General features: G+C 36.6%; 1 protein-coding gene and 1 pseudogene across 1 annotated transcript; both read right to left on the bottom strand.

Annotated features, from left to right (window-relative positions):
* Positions 1 to 458: 458 nt before the first annotated feature.
* On the bottom strand, positions 459 to 14,168 carry LOC149200962 (receptor-like protein kinase THESEUS 1; annotated as a pseudogene).
* Positions 14,169 to 14,514: 346 nt separating this feature from the next.
* On the bottom strand, positions 14,515 to 20,025 carry LOC149200961 (uncharacterized). The gene is made up of 10 exons (XM_089401138.1): positions 19,968 to 20,025; positions 19,695 to 19,773; positions 17,292 to 17,358; positions 17,109 to 17,187; positions 16,561 to 16,622; positions 16,278 to 16,370; positions 15,935 to 16,007; positions 15,145 to 15,650; positions 14,741 to 14,804; positions 14,515 to 14,620 (listed from the first exon to the last, which is right to left on the bottom strand). Exons 1-8 carry the CDS (start codon positions 20,023 to 20,025, stop codon positions 15,223 to 15,225), a joined length of 939 nt encoding a protein of 312 aa, XP_089257264.1. The 3' UTR covers positions 14,515 to 14,620; positions 14,741 to 14,804; positions 15,145 to 15,222.
* Positions 20,026 to 23,920: the final 3,895 nt, after the last annotated feature.

Genomic DNA, 23,920 nt, shown 5'->3' with positions numbered 1-23,920 from the left:
TCTAATAAAAGAATCTTAATCTTAAGCCAATGGAAGCTTCTAATAATTGAAAAAGCCAAAGTGTTCTAGTACACAAGAAATGCCATTGAATAGTACATATTTGTAAGGTAGAATTTCAAACCTTAAAATAACGATGTAAATCTAGGAAAATTAATCCATATGGGACTTACCTTGGATGGCAGTGAGCTAGGAAGCAAGTGCTTTTAAAAAGAAATTGAAGATTTAGTCTTAGGAGTGAAGACCAATGAAACATTAAGATTTTCTGAAGGTGATTATTAATTTGCATCACAATGGCCAGCTCACATAAGTTTGTGGATGAATCACCACACACAAAATTTCTGTGATCAACTTCCATGAGGATTAACTAATTGTGAAAATATTGCACTTGCAGTTGCACCTTCTGAGCCTTCTTCAATTACAACATCACTACCCGTCTTAATAGTACTATCACAAAAAATCTATTCCTCAGAAAATTGTAAGGGAATCTCTGAAAGACGATTAGTATTGCTTTCATTTGATCATCTAGCATTGCAGTTTCCTGAAGTTGAAGGGCATATTCTAAGTTCCACAACACATCACCCATAGTTGGCCTGTCAATACCCTGGTCAACCAAACACTTTTCAGTTGTCTCCCCAAGCTTTCTTAGGGAGTTAGGATTGATTGTATTTACAAGATGATGATCAATAATTTGGCCAAGCATGCCTCTCCTTTGCCAATGCATTGCCCACTCTGCTATATTGACTTTCTCGCTAGGAAGAGAAGGATTGATGGTTGACCTTCCACATAGCACCTTCATTAGCACTTCTCCAAAGGAGTAGACATCAGATTTTTCTGTCAACCACTGCCTTTTGAAGTACTCAGGGTCAATATATCCAAAGCAACCTTTGACTGCAGTACTCACATGGGTTTCATCTAGAGCAGGTCTAGTCTTTGAAAGCTCGAAGTTTGCCACCTTTGCCACAAAATTCTCTTCCAACAAAATGTTCATTGTATTTACATCATAGTGAATGATTCACTTCTCTACTCTTGTGTGAAGATAGTGCAGGCCCATGGTAGCCCCTATGCATATATCAAACCTCTGCTTCCATGACGTAGGAGGAAGATATGATCCATACAAATGGCTCCTAAGAGGTCCATTGACCATGTATTCATAAAGCAAAATCACCTCATAATTGTCCTCACAATAGCCAATAAGAGAAACTAGAGGACAATGGCAGAGCTTAGACGACATTTCAATTTCAGGCCGAAATTTTGCCATACCTTGTTCACCACTTCTATTTTCACGTTTTGTAATCCTCAAATTTATGCCTTACATCATTTTCTTTGCAACATATAATGCAACTATCTATAAATAACCGTGAATAAGAAAAGTCATTTTCATCTTCTTTATTTATTTATTTATTTTAATGTATTTATTACTTCGACCAAAACTCATTCAAAAGTTGTAATATATATATTATTTAGAAAAAAAACATTAATTTTTAATGTATTAATTATTTCCGGTAAAACCCGTTCGGAGGCGATATATATATATATATATATATCTATATATATATATATATATATATATATATATATATATATATATATATATATATATATATAAGTAATAACTAGCATTTGCACCAGATGTTGCAAAGAAAATGTCGTAAGGCATAAAGTGCAGAAATCCATTATCCCTGTAGTGTGTGCATTATTCAACAAGGTGGATCTCTCTAAATTTGTTGCAAACATTTATGTTGTTGCATTGCTAATTTATTTAGAATCTACTACTACCTCCTCTTCTTGGAATATTAAATTTCTTATCACCCCATGATGACAATCCCTCTAATTATTGGCATCACAATTTTTTCCACTTTAGTGGCTTTACCTTCAACCTAAAGAAACATGAATTTGAGTCACTCAATTAAAAAGAAATTGTTAAATTGCTATTTATCAGGTTTTCAGTAAAAACAATTAATAACTCATATTTACAACACTTTAAATATTTACAACCTTTTAAGTCTTGTATTTATAACTCATATTTATAACCCTTTAAAATGAAACTAACTATCTATATTTTATTAATAATAAAAAGAATCTTCTTTATAAAATTGACACTCACATGCTACTCCTATATATTTATCTTATATTTAATATTCAATGCTACTCCTATATATTTATCTTATATTTAATATTCAGTGTCTATCAATTGAAAAACGAATATGCTACTCCTATATATTTATCTTATATTTAATATTCAGTGTCCATCAATTGAAAAAAGAATATGTAGGCATAACTTTTCTATACACAAATCTATTCCAGCTTGTGCCATGTACAATTAAATTTGTCATGTTTCCTATCATGTATGTAGTCAAACCCAAATTATATAACATGTAGACGATTTCAAATATCATTTCTCTCGTATTTTCAGCATGCGGGTCTCCATATCCAAAAATGGTCAGAATCGTAATGGAAAAATAGATTGCAGTAATATAGAGAATCCAAAGGCTTTGTTTCATAAAATATGGAAATGCAGCACCAATCCATGTCCTACTTGGATCATGATATCTAGCAGCAAGCAGATATGAAAGGCATCCAGCATAGTGAACTGCAAAATGAAATTATTGGTGTTAACTTACACAAACAAGCTTAAAACAACATGTCCAGAAATAGTTGAGTCGGATATTCTTCTCTGGTCTTGAGAATCGAGTACTGATCTGGAGTGTTGAGAACAGGGCACTGAAATAATTGAGTTGGAAGCATTTTTTCTTGGAAAGTTTCGTGCCTCAAATCTCCCAAGTATTGGAAGAGTCAAAGTATTTGATACCAATGATTAAAATTTCATATGAATAGCATTTCCTCTTTGTCCTAATTAACAATGTTGTTCTCATTCTGGAGGCGATAAAAAACTACCTGTGTATTTCTCAAAAGAAAACCCTCTTTCAAACTATATTGTTGTGTCTTCTCCAAATCAAAATCTTCTTTCAAACTAGATTGCTTAGCAGAATCAAGAAAAGATAGTAACATGTCTGAATTAAGAACAAATAATAGTTGTCCACTCAAAACTACCCATTCCTTTGAAGTCCAAGTTCAAAACTATTTGGTCCTTTGAAGTCCAACAGAACATGGAAGATATGACCATAACCCCTTCCTCCCTCCAAGTTACTAAGAACACTGCCACAGGTGCCACAACTCATTAGAATCATAAGAAATAAGCACTTTATCTACCTCAAATCCAAAGGTATTTGATGGGAGCAAGCAAATACCCATCCTTGGGAGCAAGCTATCCAGTCGATGCAAATTTTGAACACAATGCATAACTTAGATCCGATAGTATTTGAAGCATATCCTTAACAGAATGTAGTTCAACAAATGCGAACTTCAATATGAACATGTTGCAAACTTGTCAAAAATATAGTACAGGGGGGCAAGATCCAAGAATCTTCTTTAGTCAGGCAAATAAGCTACCATATTTACTGCACTTTATACTGCTTGCAATTGCACGACTTCCTTAGTTGACATGGTTGTATGAACTGGTTGCAAACTTGTCAATAACATAATACAGGGGGAAAAGAACCAAGACTCTTCTTTAATCATGCAAATAAGCTACCATATTTTCTGCACTTTATATTGTTTGCAATTACACGACTTCCCTAGCTGACATGGTTTTCAGAGTTTCTTTCCTGAGAATCATCAATCCATATCAGATGCATTCACAATCAAAGCCCCTTGCGAATTTGGGTATAGAATTTGTGCCATCTACCCTTAAACCTAAACTTATGTGTTACCAATAATAAAAATATACGCATGAACTAACCCCTCGGGGATTGTTTTTCCAAGCAATACTTTGCAGGGAAACCTATTGGATGCTTGTCCACTTTGGTGGATAGTGTCCCTAGTGAGCCTTACCCAGGAGGAACTGAATAATACGCCTGTGGGCATGAAATTAGCCAAGTGCCCAGCAACATCTCCAACAACTAGTTCAATTAATCCCTGGCGTTCTATCAAAAAATCCTAATCTCCGAGGGATAAACCATTTGGGGTAGAAAAACTAAGCCATCTGTTATCACTGAAAAGTCTGTTGTAAAATTTTTTTTAGCCTAGCTTAAAGACAGGGTGTTTTCGCAGCGCATAAATCCGTTAGCAGTTTCGCAGCGCCATCTGTTTTAGTGATTTCGTAGCGAAAACACTGACCTTGCACTGGCTGCGCTGCGAAATTGGGAAATGACAGATATTTAAGGTGAATTGATGGAAACACTGCAGGAAACGAGGTTTATCAAACTGTTATATGTGGGCCTGTACTCCATTGAAGGAAGAGGATGATATGGTTCGTTTGCAATATGCATATTCTCATTGTTGTCACTTCATTGTTTCTGGCAAACGCTGGGGCTATAGCTTATGAGATTTCTGATTATATTGTCACTTCATACTGAGGAGATCATGGGACCTGTATTATTCCTTGCAGACTTGCCGTTGTCTGCATATGCTTTGAAGGGGAACATTCCAGTGGTAGTTTTACTTTGCGCTCACAGCTGTTGTGGCAGGTTCTCATGATCACCAACGGAGGTCCATCAAAACTCTGTTTCATACCCAAGTCTCAAAATCGTGGTCCTTTTTGAAACCAATGCTCGATCAGAATCGGTTTATGAGAAGGCTTCTTTTCGTCGACTTATTCCAAGTTGTCGTTGCCTTGTGTCAATTGAAGGTTTTTACGAGTGAAAAAAGGATGAAGCGAAGAAGCAACTATTCTATATACATTTTCAAGATAAAAAGCCCCTTGTCTTTGCAGCTCTTTATGACACATGGCAAGATTCTGAAGGAGGAGTATTCTTTACATTTACTCTTTCGACTACACGTTCCTCTAAGGCGTTGGCGTGGCTTCATGATTGAATGCCTGTTATATTGGGGACGGAGGGCGCAATTGATGACTTGTGGAATGACATTTCTGGCTTTACAGTTGAAACAGTTACTCAGCTATATGAAAGAATTGTTGTGTCCCAGTACCAGCTTTCAAGAGGAGCCATAAAGGACCGCATGTTCATACAACTAATGAAGATGATGTACATTATTGTGAGACAAGATTTCATTCTTGTGGCTATTTTTGCCGACTTCCGATCGATCACCCTGGTTCGCGTAACACAGTGCATGGCAATATGAGAAATGTTAAATTCATTTCAGAATCATAGGAGATTGATATTGTTGGCAGAAGCCAAGAAGCGATGGCTATGGCCATGACTGTACTACGTGTGTGTCTTAGTTTTTTTATTCATGTCCTTAATGCAGAACAGTCTCTGCGTATCCGTCTGCCTTCATAAGATGATGCCAGCAAACCAATTTTGATTATACATCCAGGAGAGCTGGACAAGACAAAGTTTGGTGTCTTTAACTCGGGGTTAAAGGGCAAGACGATATTCACGAGTACAGAGAGTTCGTGTGCCCGGGCTAGCAAGCTGATCTTTAGCACAGAATTTGAAATTTCTTGGGGGAATTGGGTTCCTATCATCTAAATCTTCAGATTCATAAATAAATCACAGATTTTAACTGCCAGGCAATTTCCAATTGTATTTGTGAAAAGCATATACTTAAAATATTATGATTCTAAAAGAATGGTCTTCAGACTGTAAGGAAAGGAATATGATGTAAGACAAAAAATAATTGGAGCCAGAAGGGACATTCTCTATGTCCAATTCCATTGCAGGGTGGCATTTTTGAGTGGGAGGCTCGTTCTGAACTTTGAAGACTAGATAAACGCATAAGAGGACTGCGTGAGTAAACTTTTCAAGGAGATCGAGAATCCATGCCGGTTTTGTTTGGAACAAGCATTGTTTATACAGCTTAGGTTGTTGTTTGCGTTGCAAAGAATGAAGGGTAACTTGATTTGGAAATAGGAGTTAAGTGAAAACATGGATGACTCAACTAGTAATTCAATCTCATGCACGAGTCCAGAGCTAAGAAATGTTAAGGGAAAGAATTTGGCATCCAGAAAACCTTTTTTTGGTTGCATCATTTCCTAAAGCTCTTTTGCAGAATGCGGTTGCGCCTTTCATTTCTTTGAAGCAAGTCAAAGTAACAAGAGAAACTACAGGTCAATTTGTTTTCTTTCTATTGAAAGTTGCAGCTTTAGAGGTGGTACGAAGGACTTCTGAAACAAAATTTCCAGTAGTATGGAAGGGTATACAAGGACTTGGGTTGCTTAAATGCCCACCTTTTAGCTGGTTGCAGAGGTGGACTCCATTCAGACTTCTTGCTAAGAGCACACAGGAATTCTCAAGGCCAGTGTTGTTTCTTTCAATTGCTACCACATTTCTGGGTCAGTCCAAGGATTGTGACTTGTCTGCAGATTCTCAAGCAAATCATTTACCAACTACAGATTCATTTGCTACGGAACAAACAGAGGTTATTGTCAGCAAATTAAAAAGCTTGTGTTACTTGTTGTTTCAGATTTAAAGAGGGTTTAGTTGCACTCCTGTAACAGAGGTCGATTGATTTCAGTTGGTATAGGCTGAATTATTTAGAGTAATTATGCCAAGTTTGGAGAGGCCAAGTTGGGTTTTTCCTAAAGCAACTCACTTATAGCCAAATTTACCATAATTTGTGCACTGAAAGGCAGTTTGATCTCAAGCCATTTGTCACCATTAGAAGCAAGGTTTGAATCAGTTAAGAAGAGGGCCGAACTTATGTCTTGAAGGTCAAAATTCTTCAGCATATGAATCTCAGGAGGGTTGTGAGTTCCCTTGGAGGCCAAGACAAGGCGCAGGCAAACTTGTGGAGTTGTGGACAAAGGATGTTATAGACTATTTCCAATGCATTCTAGATGAATCCTGTCTAAATGATGGCACTGTTTCAACACTGTACAATAGAGAGAGCCTGCAAATGCTCTTGGGTGTATCTGATCAACATCAAGGAGTTGACTCTTCCCAAACAGCAGCTATTCAATTTTGTGAGGAGTTTAGAGGAAGACTGTGTTTTTTTTAAATCACACAGCAGTTTCGTAGCGCGCTACGAAACTGCTGTAGGTGATGTTTTCGATGCAGAATAAACAGTTTGACCGGGAATGTTAGAAGAGAGACACCTGTACATCAATACAGCCTACAGCTCATCTGGAGACATGGTGTTTGGTAGCAGCGTTCCATACTTTGAGTGATTAAAGAGTTGGGAACATGCTGCTACATTTTCGGAGGATGGTAGGAGACAGGGACCTTAAAAATAGGTGCTTTGATCCTGATGATAAATGATCCATCAGCGCTTACAGGAATCCAAAGTCAGTGTTCCTTGCATCTGTAGCTCAATCATCTTGAGCCTAACCAACAAAAGACAGCTGTCAAAGATCAAGAAAGGAATCAGGCATACGAGGAGATGAAGTTAGAATTTTAGTGTGATTAGGACTCTTTGTAATTACAACACAATACCTTATGTATTTAATAAGTTTGTTTAAAAATAGATAAAGTTAGTTAATGATAGACCATCGAGCTCCCCTCATGCTGGAGGAGGAGACTCAAGGTAGTTTTAGTTTTGTTTTCCTATATATAGGAGAAACTCTGATGTAAATGGGGTTGGAGATTTATAAAAAAAAACAGAGTTTTTATATTGGCTTATGTAAAAGACTTTTGACAGTAATAGAAAGATTACTTTTTCTTCCCAAGATTCATCTTGTGTTCAAAGGCTCAGAATATATGTGGTGTTGTCTTTATCCTTTCTGTTTTACAGCTCAATAGACATGCAATCACTCTGAATTCACCTAGTGCTCAGACTTCCTGTGTATGTTTATGAGTTGAGGTTCTTTTTGAGAAATGTTCTGAGTATTTAAACATTATATGCCTTGGCTTCCATGATTGAGTAGTTAATAGTTTACTGCAGAGGTGTTTGACTCCATGAGCCCAATGGTAGAAGTGTTACTTTGTTGTTCCAACCAGCTTATTTTCGTGTACTGTTTGAAGAGTTAGCCATCTTTTATTGTTATTAATGCATATCAAAAATCTGTGAGAGAGCCCTCTCTGACTAAGGAGGCTAAGCCTTAGTCTAAAGCCTGGTTTGAAATAGTTGCATGAGATCTTGCTAAGTAGCAGCCCTTAGTACACGATTTTGTGATAACACCATCAAATATCTCATTCACCATCTTTTTCTTGGATATACAATGGATCCAATGATCCAATATAGCATCATCCATAATCATCCACTTAGCCTTCACTTCCCTTTCGTCATGAGTTGTCAACTGCTATAGATCTATAACCAGAGTCACAATATCCTTGAGATTATTCTCTTCTAGTACAAATGTAACCCTCACCTTTCACCATAATAAATTTGAGGCACCATCCAATCTGTCTTCACACCTGAGGCTAGCTGCACAAACTCCCTAATCTAAAAAATAGTTTGAATTTCTTTTGATAGACTGATTGCTATTCCTTTCTCCATCCAATCTGTCCTCACACCTGAGGTTGTCTGCACAAACTCCCAAATCTAAAAAATAATTTGAATTCCTCTGATTTCTATACCTTTCTCCCTACGTTGCAAATTCCTAAGAATCACAATCACATAAATAACTTTGATACCATGTTGAAATTGGATTGAGGAAATAGGTGGTTCAGTTTTGTTTTACTGTGGGTATTTTTTATAACCTCTTGACTACAAAATGGTTTTAAAATATGTTGCAATTCTTTCAATTGGCTAAAGAGAATGCTCACCATTCTTCATGTATATTGTAAGTAATTTAATTGCATTTTTTCACAATACGTATGAGCATAGATAAGTATCTCCATTCCCTTTGTTATAGTTTTCTATAATAAATTAGGAAAATAAAACTCTATGCTCAATTATATTGAGATATTTGTGTGATCATATAAAATTCATGTTAAGAGTACCAAGAAGACCGATGCATCCATATGAGTCCACCTGTTCTGGACTCTATTCTCTAACATGAAATCTAGAATCTCTTCTCTATACATACTCGTTAAATACGTGTAGCGGAATTTTCCCATTTTCCCTAAGATCATGAATTGCAATGTAGTAGAATTTGCTCATTTTTTCTAAGATCATGAATTGCAATGCGACACTCAAGGTGCAGGCATTAACAAACTGTTGATACAAAACCTCATGCTACTCTACGAGTCTAGTTAAGATTGTTAGCTGGAAACTCAAGTTGGATAACCATGCACATACTTATATATAAGCAATCAAGGATCTCGGATTTATAAATTAGTTTTAACTAGTTTAGATATTCATACCTCTGTAGATCCTCCAAATGCAGAATTGTGGGGGTGTAGGATATTGCAACCTTATGGATGGACGGGATTTGTCAAATCCTTTGGCCTAAGAAAATCAAATATAGTTTGAACTATTGAATTCTCCAATAGGTTTAGATCAGCCAGCCTTATCCCATAAAAATATCTGGATGCAGCCTAGGGCTCCTGTAGAAATCACTGGAACTTGATGGTTCATTCAATAAATCCTAATGAAAATAAACATGTGCATAAAATCTACTTCGTAATAAAATTGAAACACTCTTTGACTTATCATTTATTTTTGAATGCAACATTGATTATGAGCATTATGAATTGTAATGCTGGGACTGCCCAAGAGTCTGGAATGTAGAAGGAGACAAGTTTACAGTAAAGAAACCAACTGACTTAGTTTTGTGATTTCAAAGTAATGTATGTGCTACTAATGCCTGGGGTAAAACAAACAAGTCATTTGGAATGAGACATGTCATTTCTGTACTTCAAATTTTCCAATGTGACTAAAACATATAGTGAAACAAATGGTTGTTCCAAATTTATTTGTAAATGAAATGCAAACATTCTAATATTCATGCTTATTATGTAATGAATCTCCTAACAAGAAGATACTAAGAGCATGAATAATCACTTTCCTTTAAAAAAAATTAGCTTGCCTGCTCTGTTTTACCCTTGTCTTTGTCTGCTAGTATGTCCTGCAAAATGAAACAAAATTTCAATGTTATTCTAGCGCCACATCAACATTTACAACTCTTTGTTGCAGTTCTTTGTTTGAAGACACATTCGGCAAAAGAAATAAAGTGAACCACCTAAAAGTTCTGAAATTTTGGACTCTGTAACATTCAGAAAGATACCTACCACAACACCAGACACTAACACATAAAAATCTGTGGGTGCTTCATTCATTAAAATGACATCTTCCTTTGGGGGGAAGTAATTTGCCTTCATCTCTGAAACCTTCCAAGCATAAAGTGACTATTAGGTTATTTTTTCCTCAAAGTTGTTGTACTGAAGCCCACTAGCAAAGACAAAAAATAGGGTCTCTTACCATAATTGGACAATACTTACCAACTGGAAAAGAAAATCATGTGACACTCCTTGGAAAAGTTGATATGTTTGTTGTGAATAGCTTTTGCTAGCTTCCATTACAATATCTGAAGATATTGGACAATCCTAACTCAGAAATTAATCAACAAACAACATGCAGAGTGGGAGACATAGATGGCAAGGTATTTTTCTCAGGCACAAAACTGGACAATCATAGACCCGAGGAGAGAAATGGTAAGTTTAAAAGTCATGATGCAAAACTGAAACACCAGCTACATTGATCTGGAGTTTTGAAGTGTGGCACTGTAGGAAGAATTTGTGTCGAGGAGACATTCATGAAAAAATTGCAAGTGTGCTTGATATTGCAAGTTGAATGCCAAAATTGCAGTACTTCAGTTCTAATCTATGATAAGATTTGTGCCAAGAATCCATGATAGACACAATAGGAACCCCCTCTATGTGATATTCAAGGTTGTGAAGAGTACTGTGATTGTAGAAAATGTATGGAAAACCGTGGAAAAATGGATAAAGAAGCTGGAGTGGGAAGGTGCTGCATGCATGTCTATTGACCTGCTAATAGGAGAAGAGAACAATTCATGTGCTATGGATTCCTAGAGTAGCTTGGAGGTGAGATTTTGAGGATAATTTTGAATAAAAGGGACACCAAGGAAGCTGGAATTGCAGAACTCCCAAAGTAGTTAATCTGAGGTTTTGATACTAACTGATATTAGTACAGTCAACAACAATGCAAAATACTTACAAATGTGAAAAAAAGAATGTGAGTTATAAAAGAATATCGTTGTAACTATGCATGATGTACACTCTATATTGTATTAGGTATTTATGAAAGCACAAAATTGGTGGAGAGTGATCATCTTTGGCCAAGATTCTCAGGGTCACAAAATAAAAATTATAGAGTTAGGTGAGTGATCATTGTTGACCAAGTCATACATGATATATTCACAATGAGGTGGGCGGGATACAAAATATAAAAATCCATTTCTATACATATTTGGTTTAAGTACACTAGGAATTAGTGACCAAGTCTCATCAGTACCTCCTTCTCTTTCCATTCAGGATTGCCTCCAACAATAAGTTAAACATAGTGGAGATTAAGTTAAAAAATAATGGCATATGTGTGTCATGGATGTTACTAAAAATTATCCATAACAAAACTTAACAACTTCTGGTTCAAAGGGCAGGAATTCTTTAGTCTCATTCACCTTAATTTAACTAACACTCGGAAGTGTGAATTGGCTGTAACAACTCCACACATTTTCAGAGTCATGGGGAGATGTTTTATGTTGATCAATTTTTCCTGTGATTGCAGTCATAAAGTTGGTGAAAAAATAGATACGGGAGTTGAAGGTACATCTTTTTGAAATGACTATGTATTAGCTGAAGGTACAGTAGCTAAACAGGGGAGATTGTGGAATCCATAAGAAACTCATAATATGCAAGCAATTGAAGGGCTATCTTTGTAAAAAAAATAAAAAACAACCATGCAGAAACAAATTGAACCATTTCACATCCTGCTCACAAACTCAAACTAAACAATTTTTAGACCCGTGCCTTCTGTTAGTGGATATCACAATCAGACTTTTCAGAACATTAGATACCTCAGTGTCAGACAAGGGATGAACAAAGAGGAATCCCAAATAAAATGGAGACTTCTGACTTATTTTAAGTTTGATACATTATAAGTGCTAAATGCTTTTTCTAACCCTAGCGTCGCTTCTGATCCTTAAAGAATTCCACAATGTTCTGATTTTTATTGAGAGCTGAGAAAGTGTTAAAACATGGGTACAAACTCATAACGTTAAAGAGGAGTATACTCTGAATATAAGATTTATCCCACGTGTCTATCTAGTCCTGTCAGCAAAGCTAAAATAACTGATCTTACCATTGGTTTAGGAGCCTATAATACAATTGGATGGATATGACCTCAATTACATCTCGAAAACATGGGAAGACAATCATATGGTTGGAAATGATAAACTTACATAAAGTTGAAAAAAGCGAATGCCTGGTCCAGTTGAAGCAACCTCTTCAATACTTGATGTAGCCCATGAAGAAAGCGTCTACAACAAATATGTCCAAGCCTCAATTTTTATCAACACAACAAACTATTTCAACATCCAAAATCAATATAATTTCTTAAATCCTTAATAGCTAGAAGGAAATTAAAACATTCAGAAGATCGATCCCACAAAGAGAAGACCGATGCCCAAACCATTATAGTTCCAGTAGCTCTTGCAGTAGCATACTCTCCTCTAAAAGATGATGGATTGACTTTCAAAAAATATATGCATCAAAATAGGATGTTAACTGTAATACAATAATCTAATGCATACCTTTGGGATGAGCCATCTTTTGCATGGCAGTTGGAGCAATCATAATAGGCATTGATATCTTGAATCCCAACACAGTGGTACTCAGATCCACCTTTGTTACATCAACCAATATACAGGGACGAAACCTGATACATACAACATCAACCAAAATCTTTGTAATAATGTCAATTCCCCTGATGCTTGTAATGAAAGAGGTGCCATAATGTTCAAAAGTTTGGCCCAAGACAGGGTGACTTTTCAACCAAAATCTTTGTAATAATGTCAATTCCCCTGATGCTTGTAATGAAAGAGGTGCCATAATGTTCAAAAGTTTGGCCCAAGACAGGGTGACTAAAATTGAAAATTATAGCTATTCAATGTTTATCTAATCTAATTGCAGTCATAAAGTTGGTGAAAAAATAGATACGGGAGCTGAAGGTACATCTTTTTCAAATGACTATGTATTAGCTGAAGGTACAGTAGCTAAACAGGGGAGATTGTGGAATCCATAAGAAACTCATAATATGCAAGCAACTGAAGGGCTATCTTTGTAAAAAACAAAAAACAACCATGTAGAAACAAATTGAACCATTTCACATCCTGCTCACAAACTCAAACTAAACAATTTTTAGACTTGTGCCTTCTGTTAGTGGATATCACAATGAGACTTTTCAGAACATTAGATACCTCAATGTCAGACAAGGGATGAACAAAGAGGAATCCCAGATAAAATGGAGACTTCTGACTTATTTTAAGTTTGATACATTATAGGTGCTAAATGCTTTTTCTAACCCTAGCGTCGCTTCTGATCCTAAAAGAATTCCACAATGTTCTGATTTTTATTGAGAGCTGAGAAAGTGTTAAAACATGGGTACAAACTCATAACGTTAAAGAGGAGTATACTCTGAATATAAGATTTATCCCACGTGTCTACCTAGTCCTGTCAGCAAATCTAAAATAGAATGAATTTTCACTACCTATTTCTAATGTCAGACTCCCTCCGCCCAAGTCGAGGTGTGTCCACAGTCAGTGCAATTGTGTCCACAGTCAGTGCAATTGCCTTAAAACCAGCCCTCTCCACTCTTCTAACAAGTTGTGCAACAACATTCCTATTCTTGTAAACCTGCCAGCAATGACATCTAAATTTTAACACCACTCATACATCCACATTTAGTAAACCCAACGCAATATAACTGATCTTACCATTGGTTTAGGAGTCTATAATACAATTAGATGGATATGAACTCAATTACATCTCAGAAAACATGGGAAGACAATCATATGGGTGTAAATGATAAACTTACATAAAGTTGAAAAAAGCAAATGCCTGGTCCAGTTGAAGAAACCTCTTCAACACTTGATGTAGCCCATGAAGAAAGCATCTACAACAAATATGTCCAAGCATCAATTTTTATCAACACAACAAAATATTTCAAAATCCAAAATCATTATAATATCTTAAATCCTTAATAGCTAGAAGGAAATTAAAACATTGAGAAGATCGATCCCACAAAGAGAAGACCGATGCCCAAACATTAAACACTGATGTCAATTTCTTAAACATGAGAGAAGGCATCTTGTAAGCAATTAAATAATATAAGGTGCAATAGAAGTATGGTTTGGACCTTAAAGATACTCACATTTGCAAAAGCCCTGCTCAACTTCTATAGCAAGTTAACAAGTGCGTGACTTTGAACAAGCTGCTTTCCAACACTATAAAAACCTTTGGTGGATGCTGTTACAGTCACCAACTTTCCATTGCAAAGCTTCACCTCAGGGGAAATGGCATGAGAAATATAAGAAATCTACAGAAGAAACAATTCAGTTCCTAGACATTATGGAGGTGAAGCTCAAAATTAGTGCAAGATTGGATAAGAAGTGCTCACGTCTATAGAAATTTGCAAAAGCCCTGCTCAACTGCTGTAGCAGGTTGACAAGTGCATGACTTTGAACAAGCTGCTTTCCAACACTATAAAAACCTTTGGTGGATGCTGTTACAGTCACCAACTTTCCATTGCAAAGCTTCACCTGTATATTAGGGGAAATGGCATGACAAATATAAGAAATCTACAGAAGAAACAATTCAGGTCCTAGCCATTATGGAGGTGAAGCTCAAAATTAGTGCAGGATTGGATAAGAAGCGCTCACGTCTATAGAAAAAAATCTCCAGGACGTTTGTCTTCAACAAATTGCCTTGTGGACTTCCTTATGACTGTACATCCCAATGTCATTAGTCACTAAAATACTATTCGTAATTCACTTTTTTTTCCCTTCAAAGTTCTAACTCATAAGCTCCAAAGAAAATCAACAAATTAAATTTGGCAATGTGCACATTGTTTGCCATGCTTCACAGTTCAAAATTTTCTAGAATCTTTGCATTACAATCAAATAAAGAACCATAGTTTGATGGCTTGAAGAGTACATGGAAAATCTTTCAACATCATATCCATATTTGTATGGGATATATGCATTCTCGTAATATTTCTATTATACACAAGATTGAAAACTACTACTTTCAAATTATAAAAAATTGCAGGGAACGGTATACTAACATTGGATAGGAGGCAAGAGATGTGAGAATGAGAAGAATTCATAGAACTGGCCAAGTTTAGAGGGAGGACACATTCCTGTCATATCCCCTTTATCTGTGGCCTCTTTGGCAGCAGCCATAGCTGCAATGGCCTCAGATTTCCCCTCTTTCGAGGATTTCTTTCTTCCTTCACCCTTAGAAGAATGTTGGTTTGAGTTCTCCTCTCCATCATTTTCTTTTTCACTAGCCTCAACCTTACCTTCAACTTTTTGAAAGGTCTCTGGTTTATTGTCTTTTCCATCCTTGTTTGCTTCTTTTCTTTCTTTATTGCTAGGTAAGATTTCTTTAGAGCAACATCGTTGTTTTGTTCAGCCACATTCTCTGTCATTGAGTGAGCTGATTCTTTTCCACCTCCCTGCCTAGACCGAGGTTCCCCTTGCTTTCCTGAAGAACCAAAGCATGTTGTACAGGAAACAATGTCCAGTAATCTTCTAATGTGTGCAACTGCATGCTCTTCAGTGTAGTCCTCTGCAAAGGAAAAATAAATGAAAATCATATATAGAGTATTATGCAAACTTTGAGTATAAACAATGCATATTCTTCTTTGCATATATATTTGAAGCACGTATGCAAGTAGAAATTCAGTTTAGATCACTTCAAAAAACAAGAGAACAATTTTCTAATATTATGATTTAACATTAATTCTGACCCCTTTTCAAGATAAAAGCATTTATATTTTAAAGAAAGGCAAGACAAAATTTCTAGCTATCTCCCCTGAATTGTTCAGATGGGGGAGCAGAGTTATTGGTTACCTTCTACAATAGTAAGGGCACAGGGCTTCAAGGTTGCAACATCTGATGAATCCCTCAACTTGTTGTCACGAACCTGGTATAATTCAAGTTTTTACCAAGTCATGGATACTTCAAGAAAACTAAGATGGCCAATGTTGCCATGGTCACACTTAAGCTTTACAAACTATTAATAGAACCAATTTCACTGTACATGGCTATTTCTATCTTGACACGAACACCTGTGTTGTTATTGCAAGTAGGGTCATACCACATGATATCTTGAACAAAACCAGTCAATTGTAATCCACCAGCCTGTCAAACAATCCCATTATTTAATGAACTTCTGAGCTACTGATTTTCTTACCTCATGGGATAAAGAATAGTTGGTCAGGTGGCATGTCTCCACATTCACAGCTAATAATCGGCATAAATCAAGAATACGGTCTGTGGAAATTCCCTGTTTCCATAAAACAAACATATATTAAAATCTACTGTCAAACCAAACATAACTATCCATAGGTCTGGATGCTGCAAGATTGGATTATATTCATCAAAATTCTTAAAGCTGGATCGAACATCTATGACAAGACTTATGTTACCACCTACCGTCATAAGCACTGGTTAATATCTTTTATGAGATAGCGTACCTTTAAAATAACTTGAGAATCATCTGGAGTGTTCACTATGACGTCTAGCACAGTCAGCAGGACTACAAGCAACAAATGATACCATATAGTCATTCGTTGCCACCATAACAATTTCTTATTTTTAAAAGCAAATGGAGACCTCATATTTGTATTGATATAAAAGTACTAAGATCATATGAACTTGTGAATAGCCAAGAAGCTGCCCATAGCTGGTCTTTGCCTTTTCAACCAATTAATCACATCGAAATCAGAGAGAACAACCACCGAAACGCAATGACAGGGCATCAGAGAGTAACCACAACACGGCCGATGCGATGCCACAACCAAAATAATTAGAAAAAGGATACAGAGTATTTCTTGAAAAAGGATACGAAGTATTTCTTGAAGATGTAAATCATAATATGACTCATCACAAATAATTTTTCTGAGATTCAGAAGGTTACAAGCAAAGGCAGGAACTCAACCCCAAGATTTCTCTAGGTGCTTCTCTATCCATTTTCATTCTATTCAAACACAATACTGAAGAATTATTTGAAATATCCCTCTACCAGGACTATTACAAACCTTCCAACTCAATGATCTGTCAATTTGACTTGCAACATATGATGACAGTCCAGAATCCGCTGTCTGCAAGAAAAAACCAACTTAAGGAAGAAGTCTGGACCTTGAATATAGGAAGAACTAAAAACAACATCCTTCTATTTAAAGAACTCGTAAAATGGAACACATACCTTCTCCATTTTCCCAATATCCAAACCTTCGAAATTCTTTAAGGTAAGATATGGAGGCAATGCGAATCTACATTTTTGACAAAGAAAAATCAATAGAAGTCAAAAACAATTATGGATCCAAAATTGAATCTCAACACAGAGGTGTGCCTTACTGTCTAGCATGTATGAGTGGGTATCACAATGAGACTTTTCAGAACATTAGATACCTCAGTGTCAGACAAGGGATGAAAAAGAGGAATCCCAGATAAAATGGAGACTTCTGACCTATTTTAAGTTTGATACATTATAGGTGCTAAATGCTTTTCCTAACCCTAGCGTCACTTCTGATCCTAAAAGAATTCCACAATGTTCTGATTTTTATTGAGAGCTAGATTGTTATCAACTAACCTTGGTGGCATTTCATATTATAGTGAATTTTCATTTGCCATTATTCCAAATAGTCTGCAGGCTTATTCAGAAGTATCCCACTGGCTTGGTAACTGCTCAAGTCCCTGAAATTGAAGCCATCACCAGTGAGGCTGATTTCTCCATGCCTTTTAGAATGATCGTGTATGAAACTGTATACCTTGAAAGTCTTTTCTATATTTTCTGAAGGATACAAACACCACGAATAAGAAAATGAAGGAAAGTGAAAGTTGCAGGTTTTTTTTGGATTGGAGCAATTCCATTTGCTCGCATAGTAGGAAAGATCCAGACTTGTAAATCCAAGAAAACAAGGGAAGTTTTCTCTATTTTATTTATTATTTTGATATTATATGGATAGATCTTGTTTTGTCAGGTTTCAGTCACAGTGCTTGGTAAATCTGGATTGCACAGTATGTTTACTCTACCTTATTATTTATGCGCATCAACCATCTTTCTGCAGAACATTCAGTTGCATGTGGCAGTGTTCTCTTCACAGTTTTTGTTTAATCGTAAAAACACTACCAATCCAAGAAGAAACAGAATTTGTTTCTATCAAAACAATGGAAATTGTAAGAGATCATTTCTTTGGATTGTAGCAATTCCATTTGCTTGCATAATAGGAAAGATCCAGACTTGTAAATCCAAGAAAACAGGGGAAGTTTTCTCTATTTTATTTATTATTTTAATATTATATGGATAGATCTTTCTGTGTCAGGTTTCAGTCACAGTGCACAACATCGTTGGTAAATCTGGATTGCACAGTACGTTTACTCTGCCTTATTATTTATGCGCATCAACCATCTTTCTGCAGAACATTCAGTTGCATGTGGCAGTGTTCTCTTCACAGTTTTTGTTTAATCGTAAAAACACTACCAATCCAAGAAGAAACAGAATTTGTTTCTATCAAAACGATTGAAGAGCTGTGAGTATTTCACTCCACTTCTAAGTCAACAATCAAGAAAAATTATTGATATATCTTGGAATGGAATGAGCAGATAACAAATAGACATGCCAAAGTTTCAATCATTTCTAAGGATGTTGACAACATTTGCAAGGTGCTATCCCATAACTCTAGGGCTTTCATGAAGTGGTTAGCACTAGAATATAATCCAGAGGATCTTCACTGAGTAGTGATCTTAGCAGCCAACACAGGGTTATAGCTTGCCCATGAAACACAAAAGGTAGAACAGAATTGGCGTACTCCATATTATCTAGCTTGGGGACTACCTAGATTTCTGAATAGCTAGGTTTTCTTGCTTCCTTGAAGCACCCCATCAATCTTGAAGAAAATAGTATGAAAATTGTATTTATTATTTTGATATTATATGGATAGATCTTGCTGTGTCAGGTTTCAGTCACAGTGCACAACATCGTTGGTAAATCTGGATTGCACAGTACGTTTACTCTGCCTTATTATTTATGCGCATCAACCATCTTTCTGCAGAACATTCAGTTACATGTGCCAGTGTTCTCTTCACAGTTTTTGTTTAATCGTAAAAAAACTACCAATTCAAGAAACAGAATTTGTTTCTATCAATCAATCTTGAAGAAAATAGTATGAAAATTGTTTGTACGAGGAGCCCGCCAGTCCTCTTCTCTAAATTTTCATCTATAGTCCAAAAAACCAAGAAAGGAAGACATAAAAAGATTGGGTATAAATTTACCTTATCTAGATGAGATTGAATCACTGCGCACGCCTGCGTATTCGAAAATTGACGCAGCTACCATTTCAGGTCTAAGTTTAACCTGAGATTTCAATAAGAGTTGCGTATAAACAGAGCTAATTGCATTTGATGTTTAATCATAAACCCAAAAAATAACAGAAAGACAGGTCAAAGAGATCGTACAAGAATTTAACAGAATTAAGGAGGGCGAGGATACCATTTCAAGTTTCAGTTTAGACAGGGAATTCGATTAGACTTGTATATAAACATCGCTAATTGTATGAAATTAAAAAATCCTTGATACTCTGAGACAAACTAAAATGGAAATACATACCCTGATGCCGAGCAACCATTCTGTAACAGATCGCAATTCCTGTAGCCATCCCGCGACAGACCGAAGTCCAGAAGTGGACCTGTGACAGTCCAAAGCATCTAGTGGTGATAATCCAAGCCCTTTTAAGGCTGAGCGAGACCTCCTGGAATCATCTCATGGGTCCTGGACAACATTTGCAAGGTGCTATCCTATAACTCTAGGGCTTTCATGAAGTGGTTAGCACTAGAATATAATCCAGAGGATCTTGAATGAGTAGTGATCTTAGCAGCCAACACAGGGTTATAGCTTGCCCATGAAACACAAAAGGTAGAACAGAATTGGCGTACTCCATATTATCTAGCTTGGGGACTACCTAAATTTCTGAATAGCTAGGTTTTCTTGCTTCCTGGGTCCTGTAGCAGACTGGGTATGTTCTGAGGGTCAGAATATCATTTGCTACCTTATGATTCATATGAAGGGTTTCCTGAAGTCGATTTCCACAGATCAGGGTCCTGGAATATAGTATCGCAGAGCGAGGGCAAGTGCACCTGGAAGTAGCGTAGCGTCGAGCGAGGGCAAGCGTCGCTGGGTCGCATCGTATACTCAATTGGATGGCTAAGATTGTTTTCATAGTCTAACACTTAAATCAAAGGCTGAGAAATGTACACGTAACTCAAGAGGAAAGTTGATTTCAAAAGCGAACGACGTAACTAGCATTTGCACCACATGTTGCAAAGGAAACGCCGTAAGGCGGTATAAGAAATATAGCATAAAAGAAGAAATTTTCGTACAAAGTTCTCTGAGTATGTTTCTAGTTGCAAACCATTAATCATTAACCCCAAACGCATACTCTCTAGATGACAAAGAGAGTTTAAAAAGTGGAATGTTATCATTCATGTTTATATTTTGAGCCCATTAAAAAATCACCGATTACGAGATTTCACAATTAAGAGACTTCACAATAAGGGAGTCCCCTTTTAGAGGATTTGTAATGTTTGTGTCATGTAAAGCACCCAGACATGTATGTAATATTTACAACATAAAAATGCTACATGAGTGGCATAAGAAGGAAAGTGTGTTGATACGAAGCTACTCTTTGTTTTACACTTTCACCCATGAAGAAATGTCAAAACAAAGCAGATAGGAAGGTACCTTATAAAGAGTCTAGGTGTTTTAAGCCTTGATGAAGGCCACATTCCTCAGAGTCATAAGTCAAAGATTTGGAATTTATTAATGAGAGTGAATTCAAGGCTTTGAACTCTGCAATATGAATACAGAGAAACACTCCTTTCGTCCACTTTGTGACTTATTATCAAGATAAAACATAGGTGTATAATGTATTCATGAAGACAGATTAATGTCAAAGACAAATAAAACTAATGTTCTTTGTAAATTGTCTCTGTTCTTCTAAACACATGCACACTTGCAATACCCAACTTTTTGTTGGTATTGTTGCATAACTGCTAGATTTTTCCCATGCCTACCTTGCATGAGGAATTGATCACAAACCAAATATAAATGTCATTTTCTGCTAAATTTATCATGCAACCCAAACTATCCATCTTGCCAACAGAAGACAAATAATCAGTATAAACTATGAGCAGGAACAAAGCACTTGTCACAACATGCATATTGTTCCATTTCTGCGAGTACAATAGTCCACCTGAATACAAAGAAACACTCCTACGCTCCTTTAGTCCACTTTGTAACTTGTTATCAAAATAGAGGATAGTTGTATTTAACGTATTCATGAAGACAGAACAATGTCAAGACAAACAACACTGGTGTTCTTTGTATGTTGTCTCCATTCTTCTTAACACATGCACGCATGTAATACCCGTCTTTTTGTTGATATTGTTGCAAAACTGCTAGGTTTTTTCCCACCCCTACCATTGCATGAGGAACTGACCACAAACCACATTGCCTGCGAAATTTATAATGCATCCCAAACTATCCATTTAACTCTCGTAAACTTCCATTCATTTTAATACCAAAAGTATCCTTAAAAACCTTCTTGATAGCATTAATCTCTCTGAGATCTCCTGCTTGGGTTGAGGTTGCATATGCATTGATATAGTTGAATTGCAGTGTTATTGAGGATACGATAATTGGTCATTAAGAATTTATAAGTTTCAATAAAATATTAAAACTGTACTAATTCTACAACACTGATGATCCTTTATTAAAAAACCAAAAGCACTGACCTCCTTTGGTAAAATTCCTGCATCTTCCAGAGCTTTTCGAATGCAAATTAAAACTCCAAGTCCATCAAAGTGTGGATCGTTCATCTGGAAAACATCACAAGGGACAGTGCAGCTTACGTTGGGCTTTTGATTGAATTCTCAAGAATTTCAGGGATCATGGCTTTGAATGTTGACCTAATTTTTGAAATCTTAAAGCGAGTGGATGGCGCAACAATTGCCAATGTACAGTGTGTGTCCTCTCTATTTTCTGCTCTGCAACAAGAGAAGATCATAGTTGGGAGGAACTACGCTTCTCACTATGACTTTGCAATATTTACATAACATTTCCATTAACATTGGAAATATAGAATGCATAAATTATTGCAATCCTCTACTATGGCATGATTTTTTCCTCCACTTGTTCCACAAATTTGACCATTTCGGTTTGGAAGAAAACTTTGGTGGGTCAATGAATTCTATGCCAATATGCTTGTATAATCGCAGAACCATGCGTTGATGCATTGACTACGAATGGTCCGCATTTTGCTATCGATTAGGAAACTTCTGAGTCCATAACCAAAGAGCATGTGTTGTGCCACTTCACTCTCCATATGCCATGGAATTTTGGGAATCTTGCTTTTTTCCAGTGGTAATATTATACAGCTAATCCAAGACAACCGCATAAAAAATTATTAGATGTCATCCTATAGATCAAAATGACAAAAGGATGGCAGGTGGTGCCTTTCTGGATAACAGGGTGTCTAAAAGGGTAGCCTGGTTCCTTATGTACTGTCTTGCTTCACTATATTATTTCATGTTTCAACATGTTAAAAGACGGATTAGAATTTCCATAAGGAGCTTCATCATTCAAAGAGACAGGCATGATCCAGCTAGAAGTAGGGGATATTTTGGAATTTGTTTCCAATGAATTTCCAGACAAGCCAAGGGAAATTTGTTCCCTCTTAGTGCAATGCACGCCAAGAAGTTCAGAATATTTAGCTTTTTACTTGGAGACACTTTTGAGCCAATACCAAGCAAGCACTAGAAGCAATGCTTTGCGAGATATCACAAAACACCCAGCTTGATTTCTGCAGGTATTAAATTTGCAGAAGCCAGGTTTTAATCTTGTATACTCTGTATTAGAGTTAGTTAACATTAACTCTCATGGCAACGAGGCAGAATTATATACTGCAAGGTTGAAGCAATTCTATAGACTTTTCAGTAGTACTACTCTCTTGCACTGATCTCTGAAAGAGTATATTGTAGATATATTTAGCTTAGCTTCAGCAGAAAAGCTACTCAACAGGTTCATGATATGCCTGGCAGAACACTGTCTTGAAACAGTTTCTGATGTTTTTCCGTTGTTGAACGACATGGTGTTTCAAATAAAGAGTGGAGAAAGCATTGATTGCTACTGTTAGTTCCTTGTGGGTTTGCTCACCGCTCAGGCGGGAAATGCAATTTCCTAACAAACACTAATCTTCCAGGGAATAAAATGTCGTTGTTAGTTGAAATTACAAGTTTAGAAACAAATGACGAGGCTTTGGGAAATTGTTTGAAGGGGTTTCCTTGTGTTAAGAATCAGGGAAGATATGGCTATATTGATGTGTACATGGACACTTATTTTCGATTGCTCTAGGAGGATTTCTTATGGGGTTTGAAGAAGGGTATCTCTGCTCTAAGGAAGAATTCGTTACAGGATGCGCCAAGGCACTTGAAGATTTGGAAAAATGGTTATGTTCTGGGAATCCATTTCGGTGGAAGCTATTCACAACTGTGGCAATACATGTAAAGAAGCTGAAGAATTATAAGCGTCCACTGTCCGGAAGCCTTCTTTGTCTCTCCGATGATGGAGGGAACTTTGAGTCCCCAATTTGGGGTGTTGTGGCTCACTGTGAATATTCTGTGAATGGAATGATCATGCTTGCAAGGATTGTGGATGGAAGAAGCGGAACAGGAGAAGTGGAGATCCAGGCAATTGGCTGACTCTTGTGTGCGAGCTCAAATATTGTGATAGCTGAAAGCCCTACATTTTACAAGGCCTATTGACCTGTATTGAAAGCA

Source organism: Pinus tabuliformis, chromosome 2_1, assembly GCF_031772625.1.
Source record: "Pinus tabuliformis cultivar Carrire ecotype Pingquan chromosome 2_1, CPIR1, whole genome shotgun sequence".
NCBI classification, from domain to species: Eukaryota; Viridiplantae; Streptophyta; class Pinopsida; order Pinales; family Pinaceae; genus Pinus; species Pinus tabuliformis.
Note: the sequence above shows the minus strand (reverse complement) of the source record. Positions and strands in the feature narration are given on the sequence as shown.

Coding starts and splice junctions, on each gene's coding strand:
- LOC149200961 (XM_089401138.1), bottom strand. CDS start 20,025: ATGGAGTACGCCAATTCTGTTCTACCTTTTGTGTTTCATGGGCAAGCT. Junction 16,008..16,277: donor ACTATTCTTTATCCCATGAG/GTAAGAAAATCA, acceptor GAATTATACCAG/GTTCGTGACAACAAGTTGAG. Junction 15,651..15,934: donor TGCCCTTACTATTGTAGAAG/GTAACCAATAAC, acceptor TTTCCTTTGCAG/AGGACTACACTGAAGAGCAT.